This window comes from Schistocerca gregaria, chromosome 2 (genome assembly GCF_023897955.1).
Source record: "Schistocerca gregaria isolate iqSchGreg1 chromosome 2, iqSchGreg1.2, whole genome shotgun sequence".
Classification (NCBI taxonomy): Eukaryota; Metazoa; Arthropoda; class Insecta; order Orthoptera; family Acrididae; genus Schistocerca; species Schistocerca gregaria.
The window spans coordinates 655,567,631-655,579,695 of NC_064921.1; the positions used below are offsets into that span (position 1 = coordinate 655,567,631).

At 36.0% G+C, this 12,065-nt stretch overlaps 1 protein-coding gene across 1 annotated transcript in view; it reads right to left on the minus strand.

Annotated features, from left to right (window-relative positions):
• Window positions 1–777: 777 nt before the first annotated feature.
• Window positions 778–12,065, minus strand: part of LOC126334694 (dihydrodiol dehydrogenase 3-like) — a 73,075-nt gene continuing 61,787 nt past the window's right edge. Inside the window, exon 7 of the mRNA XM_049997194.1 lies at window positions 778–974. Coding sequence (XP_049853151.1) covers window positions 932–974 — 43 coding nt within the window. The 3' untranslated portion in view covers window positions 778–931. The remainder of the gene's footprint in view (window positions 975–12,065) is intronic.

A 12,065-nucleotide genomic window follows, 5' to 3' on the forward strand; every position in this document is an offset into this window, starting at 1 on the left:
GTTTCGTTCTTTAGAAAACTGTTTAATTTTTTCAAGGTTTCCCCTGGTATTCATGGACCAGTCACCTTCAACACAGATATTATGAAACCTCCACTGTCCGGTTTCCTTAAAACTTGAGCTTAACACGTGACAGTCCATATAAAAAATCATTGAATTAAAATGTCGTTTTACACACAAACCCAAGCGAATTAGATGGTGAGCTAGTACTTCACAAACTGCTGGCCTTTTTGTACATACATTAAAAGATACCCCAGTTCATCACTTCATCAAAACTATAAAACTATTTGAGCTGTACACATATGAGGCAGAGAGAGAGAGATATGTAATTCATGATAATCATATATAATCAAGAAAATCATACAAAGTGGAAACAAAATTACATTCTAGAAAAAATTGGGACATACACACCCACAACAATATTAAAATCATACAAAGTGTAATCAAAATTACATTCTAAAAACAAAGTAGGCGATCTGAAAATCAGAGTTCCCAGGGGGCTTTGAAATTCCTTAAAAGAGCCCTGACTGTTTTCGATAAAGTTGAATATAATGAATAATTTGTTTTATTGCTGTTGAGCTGCTACTGAGATGCAGCCCCAACTGTAAACTTTGAAACTTTATGTGGTCATTGTTCTTTTGAGTAAACTGATCTCTGTTGCAAAGTCATGTAAAAAAATTGAGTATTTTGTGATATGAGTGCTGCATATTCTCATGGATATGCTGCAGGTAGTAGAGCAACAAATCTCATTATTGCCACAATAGGGTATTAAGAAAGATGTCCAATCATGACCACATTTAATGTTTCACACTTCATGGTATACATTATTTTACATTTCACAACTTATTGTTAAGAAATGGAACAAAATACAACAGTTGACTTTTATACCCAACAGAGTTGGAAGCAATGAAGAATTCTCCACTGAAATGAGCCACTAGTATCTGTCAACAAATGGATTTTCCGGATGCCCGACATACCTGTCAAAATAAAAAAAAGAACAACGTAATTCATCTAATGATTCATTAGATAAACTAATAAAATATTAGCCTGTAAACATCAACTAGTAGGTGAGTTTGTGTAAATATTATAAGACAACACAAGATGAACATAAAAACTGTTCAGAAGTACAGTTGTGAAATAAATAAATAAATGTAACTGAATGACTTAGTGAAACAGATTACCGAGTGAAAATCTTAGGCATAAGTATAACTGTGTCCTTGATCACAATGAATACTAATACGTTTTCATAGGCTATAATGTTGCATCTAGTTCATCTGACCCTGCTGCAATCAGTTCACATTCAGTCTATAGCTACTTACACCTTGTTTCCTCGAATAAGATAAAATGCTCTCTTGTAAGGATCTGGTAAACTAGTGTTAGTTTCAGATATGCTAGGAATGGTCAGATTCACTTCTGATCATATATCTCATGGATGGGCTAAAAGACTATCTCTTTTCAATAAACTGAAGCTTTCAGTGAATCCATTAACAAGCTGATGTGGTGCATCTGGTGGAAAATTGTACACAGAAACAGAGATTTTGGTTGAATCACAGTCTGTCATTCAGTTCACATGTTTAATGGGATAAATTATGACAGATTTTGAAGTAATCTCAAATGGAATAGTAAGAAGTGCATAAATAAAGACAATATATACCATGGAAATTATACAAGCCCATGCAACAAAATTCTCACATTTTAATGAGGAGGTGGGGGACCTTAATTGCTAGTTCTTTAAATAGTTCTTCTATTATAATTGAACCTAGGTAACATACACATTTAGTTTTTTCAGTAACTGTTAATATTTTACCATGAGTAAGAAGTGCAAGCTTTGTCGTAGGCTTGTGAGTAGTGTGTTTCGGTGTGGGGACTTGTTCAACGTATTTTCTTTGGGGGAATGCAGTGGGGAAGCCAGTGGATATTCTAGTGAGATCCTCTCCGTGGAATGCAGAATCTATAGTAGAAATAAGTTGGTAGAGGACCAGGAGTGTAAGATTTGTGCACTTCAGGTGCAGTTGATGCAAAGAAGGAACTAGAAAGGTTGAGGAGGGTGAAGGGTGCTGGGGAATGGAAACTGGCAGTTGGTAAGAAGGCAGCTAGGAGGAGGAGATATTAAGACAGTTGTACTTTGCGTATATGCAATAGATTTGACCAACTGTTGGAGGTGAGATGATGTTTGGTTTGTGATGATGTTTGGTTTGTGGGGCACTCAACTGCGTGGTTATCAGTGCCCGTACAAATTCCCAAACTTTGCTCAGTCTAATCTCACCTCTTTCAGGAATGATGATGAAATGATGAGGAGAACACAAACACCCAGTCATCTCGAGGCAGGTGAAAAATCCCTGACCCCGCTGGGAACTGAACCCAGGTCGGGAAGCAAGAACGAGACCACGAGCTGTGGACTGTTGGAGGTGAGTGGAGAGGAGCCTCTTGTAAATGTAGGTGTAGGAAACATGCAGCAGTCTTCAGCAGTTAGGAAGCCTAAGTCAGTTGCAAATTCTAACAGAAAGAAGAGGATTCTGCTGCTTGGTACTCCGTGTGGTAGACGTGTGGGCCTTCAGTTACAGAAAGTGATGGGGAATAAATACCAGCTCACAAGCATTGTGAAACCTAGTGCAGGGTTGTCTCAGGGGACTGTTAATGTAGGGGAGTTACACAGGAATTTTACGAAAGAGGACCAGGTACTGATTATGGGTGGAGCTAGGAACAGTCTTGATAGGAACAGAGAATATGATGTAGGTGGTGACATGGTAAAGACAGCTACTCAAACTGTTGGCATTAATGTTACAGTGCCATGATCGACCTCATCTTAATGCTGGTGTTAGGCATGTCAACATGGGGCTGGAGATGGCATTGATGGTTGAGTGCATGGCTTACATTGCATTAGTGTCAGTTGAGTCTATCAGCAGGTCTGGATTCACTAAGCACGGCCTGCACCTCAATAAGTGGCAAAGCTTGTAGTTGACAGTTTAGTGAGTGGAGGTGGGATCACTCATGGGAAAATTCCTGTAGTATTTGGTGATAGAGCTGCACCTTTTTTAGATTGAAGTCAACTGATATGTATACCTGCTTAAAGGAAGTCCCTCTAACAAAGGAATCACTTTCAGAGGAGATCAGGTAACCAAGTAGAGAAGGAATTAGCATATTTCATCAAAATATAAGAGGTATTAGAGATAAAGTTAGTGAATTGATTATAGATGTTGATTCTAACATTTTTGATATATTGGAGAATCACTTAAATAATTTGACAATTCAGAGGCTTCTTGTACCAGGATACAGATTAACTGGCTGTTTTCCAAGAAGTTCATTGTGGAGTGGGGGAGTATCCATGTATATAAAATACAGTATTCCATTTTAGACAGTAGACGTATCACAGCATGGCACTGCACTGAACAGGTATTTTAATGTTGTGCAGAGGCAGTTGAATTTAGTGAAAGTAAATGTCCAATTGTTGTTGTTTATAGAAATGTAAGGATGTAGAGGCTTATCTCACTAGGGGTAAGATAGATACTGGCTACAGGAAAATTAAAGAGACCTTTATAGAAAAGAGAACCAATTGTATGAATATCAAGAGCTCAGATGAAAACCCAGTTCTAAGCAAAAAAAAAGGGAAAGCAGAAAGGTGGAAGGAGTATATAGAGGGTCTATACTAGGGCAATGTACTTGAAGACAATATTATGGAAATGGAAGAGAATGTAGATGACGATGAAATGGGAGATACGATACTGCGTGGAGAGTTTGACAGAGCACTGAAAGACCTGAGCTGAAACAAGGCCCCGGGAGTAGACAACATTCCATTAGAACTACTGACGGCCTTGGGAGAGTCAGTCATGACAAAACTCTACCATCTGGTGAGCAAGATGTATGAGTCAGGCGAAATACCCTCAGTCTTCAAGAAGAATATAATAATTCCAATCCCAAAGAAATCAGGTGTTGACAGATGTGAAAATTACCGAACTATCAGTTTAATAAGTCACAGCTACTAACTCGAATTCTTTACAGACGAATGGAAAAACTGGTAGAAGCAGACCTCGGGGAAGATCAGTTTGGATTCCGTAGAAATATTCGAACACGTGAGCCAATACTGACCTTACGACTTATCTTAGAAAATAGATTAAGGAAAGGCAAACCTACATTTCTAGCATTTGTAGACTTAGAGAAAGCTTTTGACAATGTTGACTGGAATACTCTCTTTCAAATTCTAAAGCTGGCAGGGGTAAAATACAGGTAGCGAAAGGCTACTTACAATTTGTACAGAAACCAGATGGTAGTTATAAGAGTCGAGGGACATAAAAGGGAAGCAGTGGTTGGGAAGGGAGTGAGACAGGGTTGTAGCCTGTCCCCAATGTTATTCAATCTGTATATTGAGCAAGCAGTAAAGGAAATAAAGGAAAATTTGGGAGTAGGTATTAAAATCCATGGAGAAGAAATAAAAACATTGAGGTTCGCCGATGACATTGTAATTCTGTCAGAGACAGCATAGGACTTGGAAGAGCAGTGAAACAGAATGGACAGTATCTTGAAAGGAGGATATAAGATGAACATCAACAAAAGCAAAACGAGGATAATGGAATGTAGTCAAATTAAGTTGAGTGATACTGAGGGAATTAGATTAGGAGATGAGACACTTAAAGTAGTAAAGGGGTTTTGATATTTCGGGAGCAAAATAACTGATGATGGTCGAAGTAGAAAGGATATAAAATGTAGACTGGCAATGGAAAGGAAAGCATTTCTGAAGAGGAGAAATTTGTTAACATAGAGTATAGATTTAAGCACCAGGAAATCATTTTTGAAAGTATTTGTATGGAGTGTAGCCAAGTATGGAAGTTAAACATGGACGATAAATAGTTTGGACAGGAAGAGAATAGAAGCTTTCAAAATGTGGTGCTACAGAAGAATGCTGAAGATTAGATGGGTAGATCACATAACTAATGAGGAGGTATTGAATACAATTGGGGAGAAGAGGAGTTTGTGGCACAACTTGATGAGAAGAAGGGACTGGTTAGTACGACATGTTCTGAGGCATCAAGGGGTCACAAATTGCATTGGAGGGGAGCGTGGAGGGTAAAAATCGTAGAGGGAGACCAAGAGATGAATACACTAAGCAGATTCAGAAGGATGTAGGTTGCACTAGGTACAGGGAGATGAAGAAGCTTGCACAGGATAGGATAGCATGGAGAGCTGCATCAAACCAGTCTCAGGACTGAAGACCACAACAACAACAACATAGGTGCCCTAACTCTGACTTCAGGCGTTTGTGCTCAAACTAGAGAGCTTGTTGGTTCACATTATAGGAAGTACCAAAAATTGGTGGTGACATCGGTAGTAATTTTGTAAGTGACTGTGCAACGAAAAAGGATGTTGGTATATCTCCTAAACTCATATTATCTAATGCAGATTGTGTAGCACAGCCATAGACAATATTTTTATTCATTCTTCATTAGTATATGAGTATTCTGTTAGTAAAAGAATGAATGGCCTTTCAGACAATGATTCATAAATTTTAACTCTAAGAGGTCTTTTTACTCAAACAAATGTTTTATATAATAACAAAATATGTAGGAAAGCTAATCCAATGGCAGTAGAGAGTTTTTTATACCTCTTTAAGGAACAAGAGTGGCAGGATGTTTATAGTGCCAATAACATAGATGACAAATATAATCCTTTCCTGAACACATTGCTCATGCTCCTTGAGAGTTGCTTTCCATTAGAACATTCTAAATGAGGTACTAGCAGTAAAAGGCAACCTGGGTTGCTGGCAAGTGGGACAAGGATTTCATATAGAACAAAGTGGGAATTATATCAAAATGTTAGAAGAAGTCACAATCAAGCTACAGTAGCCCATTACAAACAGTACTGCAAGGTGTATGAAATGTTATTAGGAAGACAAAGAGTATGTAGTATGCAAATAGAATAGCTAATTCATAGGATAAAATTACAACCATATGGTAAATTGTGCAGAAAGTGTCTGGTGAACAGCACAAGGTTGATGATATAAAGTCCGTTTGTAATTAAAATATTTCTGTTACTGATAAATCAGTTATATGTACAGTATTTAACAATAATTTTTTGAGTATTACTGCTGAGTTAAATAAAAACTTAGTTTCTACAGAGGATCATATAACTCTCTTGGAAAATGTTTCTCTGAGATTGATGTCTGAAATACCCCTGTGTAATACTGGCAAGGGGGAGATTGAGTTCGTAATTAAATCATTGAAGACTAAGGACTTTCAGGGATATGGCGCAGAGCCTAGCAGAATATTTAAGTACTGCACTACACATGTTAGCCCTGTATTTAGCCATATTCGTAATTTTCCTTTAAGAATGGTCGGTTTGCTGAACGATTAAAGTACTCGGTAGTAAAACCACATTATAAAAAGGGAGAGGGAATAATGTAGGTAATTTTAGACCTATTTCTACAACATCATTGTTTGCTAAAGTTATTTAAAAGGCTTTGTATGTAAGGAAGTGATCATTTTATATCACATAATTTGCTCTCAAATGTGCAGTTCGGCTTTAGAAGTGGTTTAACAACTGAAAATGCTATATTCTCTTTTCTTTGGATGGATTTAAAAAAAGGTTTCGAATGCTAGGCACATTTTTTTGATTTAACTAAGGCGTTTGATTGTGTTGATCACAAAATATTGCTGCAGAAGTTTGACCATTATGGGATATGAGGAGTAGTTTTCACTTGGTTCACCGCTTACTTTCACAACAGGCAGCAAAAGTCATTATTCACACTGTTGAGAATGGCTGTGATGTGGAGTCTGAGTGGGGGACGGTCAAATGGGAGGTGCCCCAGGGATCAGTGCTGGGGCCATCCTGTTCCTTGTTTATATGACTGATATGCCCTCTGGTATTACAAGTGATTCTAAAATATATCTGTTTATTGATGACACTAAGCCTGATAGCAAAAGATGTTGTGTACAACATTGGATCTGTTTCAAATAGTGGAGTTCATGACATCAGTTCATGGGTTGTAGAAAATAAACTAATGCTAAATCACAGTAAGACCCAGTTTTTGCAGTATGTAACACACAATTCAACAAAACCCAACGTTTTAATTTCACAGGATGGACATATACTTAGTGAAACTGAACAGTTCAAATTTATAGGTGTCCAGACATATAGTAAAATGTCATGGAAAGCCCACGTTCAGGAGCTTGTTCAAAGATTTAATGCTGCTATTTTTATTATTATTCATAAGGTATCTGAAGTAAGTGATCATTTGACTCAAAAATTAGTCTGCTTTGTGTATTTTCATTCACTTCTGTTATATGGTACTATATTTTTTGGGGTAACTCTTCCCATTCTCAAAGGTTATTTTTGGCTCAGAAACGGGTAGTTCGGGCAACAAGTGGTGTTAAGTTTCCAAATCTCTTGTCAACCCCTGATCACTGGTCTGGGCTTTCTGCCAATGGCCTCTTTACTGTCATTTCTTATTAATAATATCAGCTTATTCCCAAGAATTAGCAGCTTTCACTCAGTTAATATTTGGCAGAAATCCAATCTGCTATTTATCACAATTCCTTGACTGTAGTGCAGAATGGTGTGCAGTATACTGCTGCATTCATTTCCAATAAGCTACTACAAGAATTCAAAAATGTTAGCAGTAATCTGTGCACTTTCAGACTCAACTTGGGTCACTTTAATTCTGTTGAGGAGTTTCTTGAAAAATTAAGCTACTCCTACGTTATATTGTTGATTGCATTTAATTAAACATATGCCTTGTCTTGTGTTCATAAACAATTTATTTTATGTCTTATTACTTTTAAATTGTTATTTCATGTACTGACACATTCCATGACCTTGTAGATTTGCTCCTCAATTTGTTCCTATGGAACTAGACAAGTGAAATAAAATAAAAAATAAAAATTGCAGTAAGCATCATGACAGCAAACACCAGACCTTGTTATGATGGGGGATTTTAATGCAAAGATAGAACAAAAACAAAGAACAACTCTTCTGTTGGAAACATTGGCTATGATACCAGAAATAACAGATGTTACACATTAGTAGAATTTACTAAAATGTAAAAACATATTTTATCTTCAGCACACTCCTCCAGTGGAGAAACTAATACAAAACTGAGTTTCCAAGAGCAAATAATTGACCATGTTTTATCAAGGAATAGAAAAAAATGTATGGGGTGTAACGATCCCAAACTGTGTTAGAACTTCAAGTGATCATGAAACATAGCGAGATTGAGTTCCTCCATTCATTATCATACCACTCCTAGCATAAATAGACATTTTCTTTCTTTCCTGATACATTTTCTGGACATAATGCTACAAGTCATAGGTTTTCTATGCGGATATATATCAGGGAAAACAGAGGCTAAGTTGAATGACATATAGCTGATGAGCGAGGTGGCTGTATAAGGTGAATGAGGTGTATGCTAGAAGGTATGTTGGAACCTCTGAGCCATGGTATTTACCAATTAATTAATACCAATATCAGTCATGTTACTAATGTTTATATATTGTTTATAATAAGAAATACTCATGACTTCTCACAAATGACATGCCATGTAAATGAGAATGAAGACAGTCATAGAAATAGCCTATGTGACACACTGTTACACCAAAAGAGAAATTTATTATAAACAAAAACATTTTACTGCCATGGTCATAAGCCAAATCAAAGTCTGTCACACTTACACAAAAAGACTGCCATTTCCATAAATAGTAACTCATAATGTTGCTCATTGGCAGTAACAATATAATTAGTTTGTATGAAAACGTTTTATTTAAAGAAATATTCATGAATTAAGAGCTTTGTACACCGTGAGCACTATAAAATACAACCCCACTAATAGCAGTTTGTTTTAGGATTGGCCTACAGTGTTTGAAAGTGTTCATTCCTGTCTTTCTAAAGAATGTCTTATCTTTTATGAAAAATGTGTGACTCAAATGTTACTCCTATTCAAAATTATTGTATTTCAGAATTTTCAAATTTTAAAATGTAATGATGTCAAAATTACTCTGATAGTTTTGTAACTTCAGTTTTTCTGATTCCAAAAATGTGTGACTTTCCTAGAATAATTTAATTTAATTTGTGAAATATATCAATTAGGAAATTTGACTTTCTGGAAAATTTTTTGTGAGCTTTTGTAGAGTCGTGTGTGCAGCAAAACTTCCACCCCATTAAACAGAACCACTATTTATACCAGTTTAATAGGATACAATTTATCATTAAACATAAGTAAATCACTGTCGAATGTGTTTATATACTTTTTTACTTCTTCTAAACCTTATGTTAACACTTGGAATGTAATAGCCTTGTATTTTAACATTTTTGTAATATCTGACCTACTCACTTCTTAATATAAGAATGAGTCAGTCATCACCTATTGTTCATTATGTAAAGTTATGTCAGTCAATGAAGTTGCTTTGTTAGTCTTTACCACTTGTAAACTTTTGTTGGACCATTCAAAGCTTATGGAGTTTAGCAATCTATATTATTAAAGCTATATAATCCATTACAAGCAAACTGCTTATTGTGTGTACAATAATAATGAACGTGAATAAAAAGTAAACTTGAGAGTGTTGTGTTAAATCATTACTAATTGTTAAAAGCATCTAATAATCACCACAGGAACATTGGTGAAGATGAAAATCTATGGGACTAAGAGGCATTAAAAAAGGTTAGCAAAGTTCCAACTGCAGGCTCATAAGATGAAGAGTAAAACTAGATATTAATCTTGAATGAAACGAACTCATCAGACAGGAAGGCTGAAAAACAAATTATGAGAATTTATTTAAGACTGGGCAGGTGCGCCACTTTAAATAAGTAACAAGTATAGTGTCTCAGAAAATTGAAATTATACAGACATTTTGTACATACAAAGTCAGTTTATAATACAGGTGCTTATGTAAACAGCCAAAGATGTATCAGATGTGAAGGAAAGCTAAATAAAAGATAATCTCAAATAAAAAAAAGGCAGTTATTACACAGAAGACAACTGTTTCAGTCAAATGATAGTAGTCACTTGACAGAATATGCTACATTCAATGAAACTATAAAATGTCTTTCAGTGGGTGTGAGAAGCTATCATTTAAATCTGGTAAGTGTTTCAACTGAAAATAATGAGACTATGAAGAAGACCCAACAGAATCTTATGTTGGGTGGACTCCACATAGCATTAATTGAGATAGCAGATGGCACTATAGGTAACAACACAGAAAAAGTTTTGCAAAAATTCAAATATTTTTTAAAATGTTTGTGTGGTTCAAGAGATGTATTGGAACATAGGTAGTTAACAATGAAAATAACAGAATTCCATTACTGGTGTCCAGTGAGGTGTGTGAAGACCTTTGAAGTATGCAAGTCTGGAGCTTGAGGGTGTTTTAATAGAAATTTTTAAAGTTAAAAGCAGTGCAACATGAATGAAAGTCTAAGAAAGTATTTATGGAATGCCTGCAGAGGAATACAATGCAAAGAAAAGTCATAATTATGACTGAGACAAGGAATGGTTATGGAAAGTAATTGGTGGAATGTAAATTGGATCCAAGACTGCACAGATAACTGAGAAATACAGGTAACACAAAACATACCTTTTTACTGAAAACTGCAATTTACTGCATTTACAAAATGTGCTATATGCTACTTGCAAAAGCCCACTGCATTACTTACATGTTATGTGTTGGAAACTGAAAATTTAATTGCAAAATTACACTGCACTCTATTTCAGACCACTTGCTTTGAGTTTATGTTGGGGTAAAAATCACCCAATTTTTTCAGTCTCAGTTTTTGATTTAATTTTACTTGAGGATGGTTGTTGTTTACCAGGGAGTCACAGCATCAGTACAGTCAAACAAATCATGTTTTGCATAGTCTAGTAACAGGTCACTTATTTCAGTACCTCAGTGCGTGTGATAATGTGTTCCTTGATTGCCTTCTCTTCACTCTAGTAACAGGCCACTTATTTCAGTACCTCAGTGCGTGTGATAATGTGTTCCTTGATTGCCTTCTCTTCACTCTCTTTTTTCACCATATCCAAGGCTCATCACTCAGCTGCACAAATACTGGTTTCTAGGCATCACTATTTAACTATTGTCATCTGTAGCTTCACAACCAGAAATTTGTTTACAGGATTGATCAGACATTCCTCACTACTATAACCTTAAAGTAATTTTTAACAGAGGAAAGGCTGTTGCAATTTTCTTTGAGTAGTGTGCTATGGCTGTCATCATCATGTTGTCCCAAGCCTTACAAATATTATGGATTCCATCAAGCACAATCAGGGATTTCCACAAACTAAAGATGTCTGAATCTTCTTGCACAAAATGTTTCATGAGATTTGATTGATTATATTGTTTCATGGCTTTTTTCACACCATGGTCCTTTGGCTGTATGACTGATGTAAGGAAAGGTGGAAGGCACTTCACTCCATTGTCGTAAACCAGTAGCCTACATCTTCTGCAGGATGACAAGGTGCATTGTCCAGTAAAAGAATAGCTCTTTCAGGTAAACCTCCCCCCTCCAAATACATATGCACAGCAGGAACAAACAAATAATGGAACCAGACTCTGAAAATAGTACTGTCCATTGAGACTCCTTTCTGATGCAAGTGAAGTAAAGCTGAATGTAGGTATTTTTTATGCACCAATAACAAACCATTTCAGTTTAAATTTGCACAGTAAAGAGCAATAAGCCTTTGTCCACTCGTATTTTCTTGAGTAGCATGCATTTCAGGCTGAGAGGCTAAACCTCATGTTGGAATGCTCTTACAGTACAATCCAGTTCCATCAGTATTGTAAAAGTGTTCCATGGAAAAATTATTTTGTTTGATGTAACTGAAGAATCCCTCACAAATAGCAACAACTACTCCTTTGTTAATTTTATTTTAACTTTAAGTTGCTCTCCCTGAACAGCAATTTCTTGAATCCTGTAACATTGTTTAAATGAGCCAGTCATCTTGATGAAGCATTAAATTTTCTTTCAGTCTATACAGTTTCATTAAACTCTATTTCGCTTTCTGTTTACATCAGACCTTAAACCAGAACTCCTTCTACTCTCTTCTTCTGGAACCATCACTGCATTGCTTCATGTAATTTCATCTCAATTGC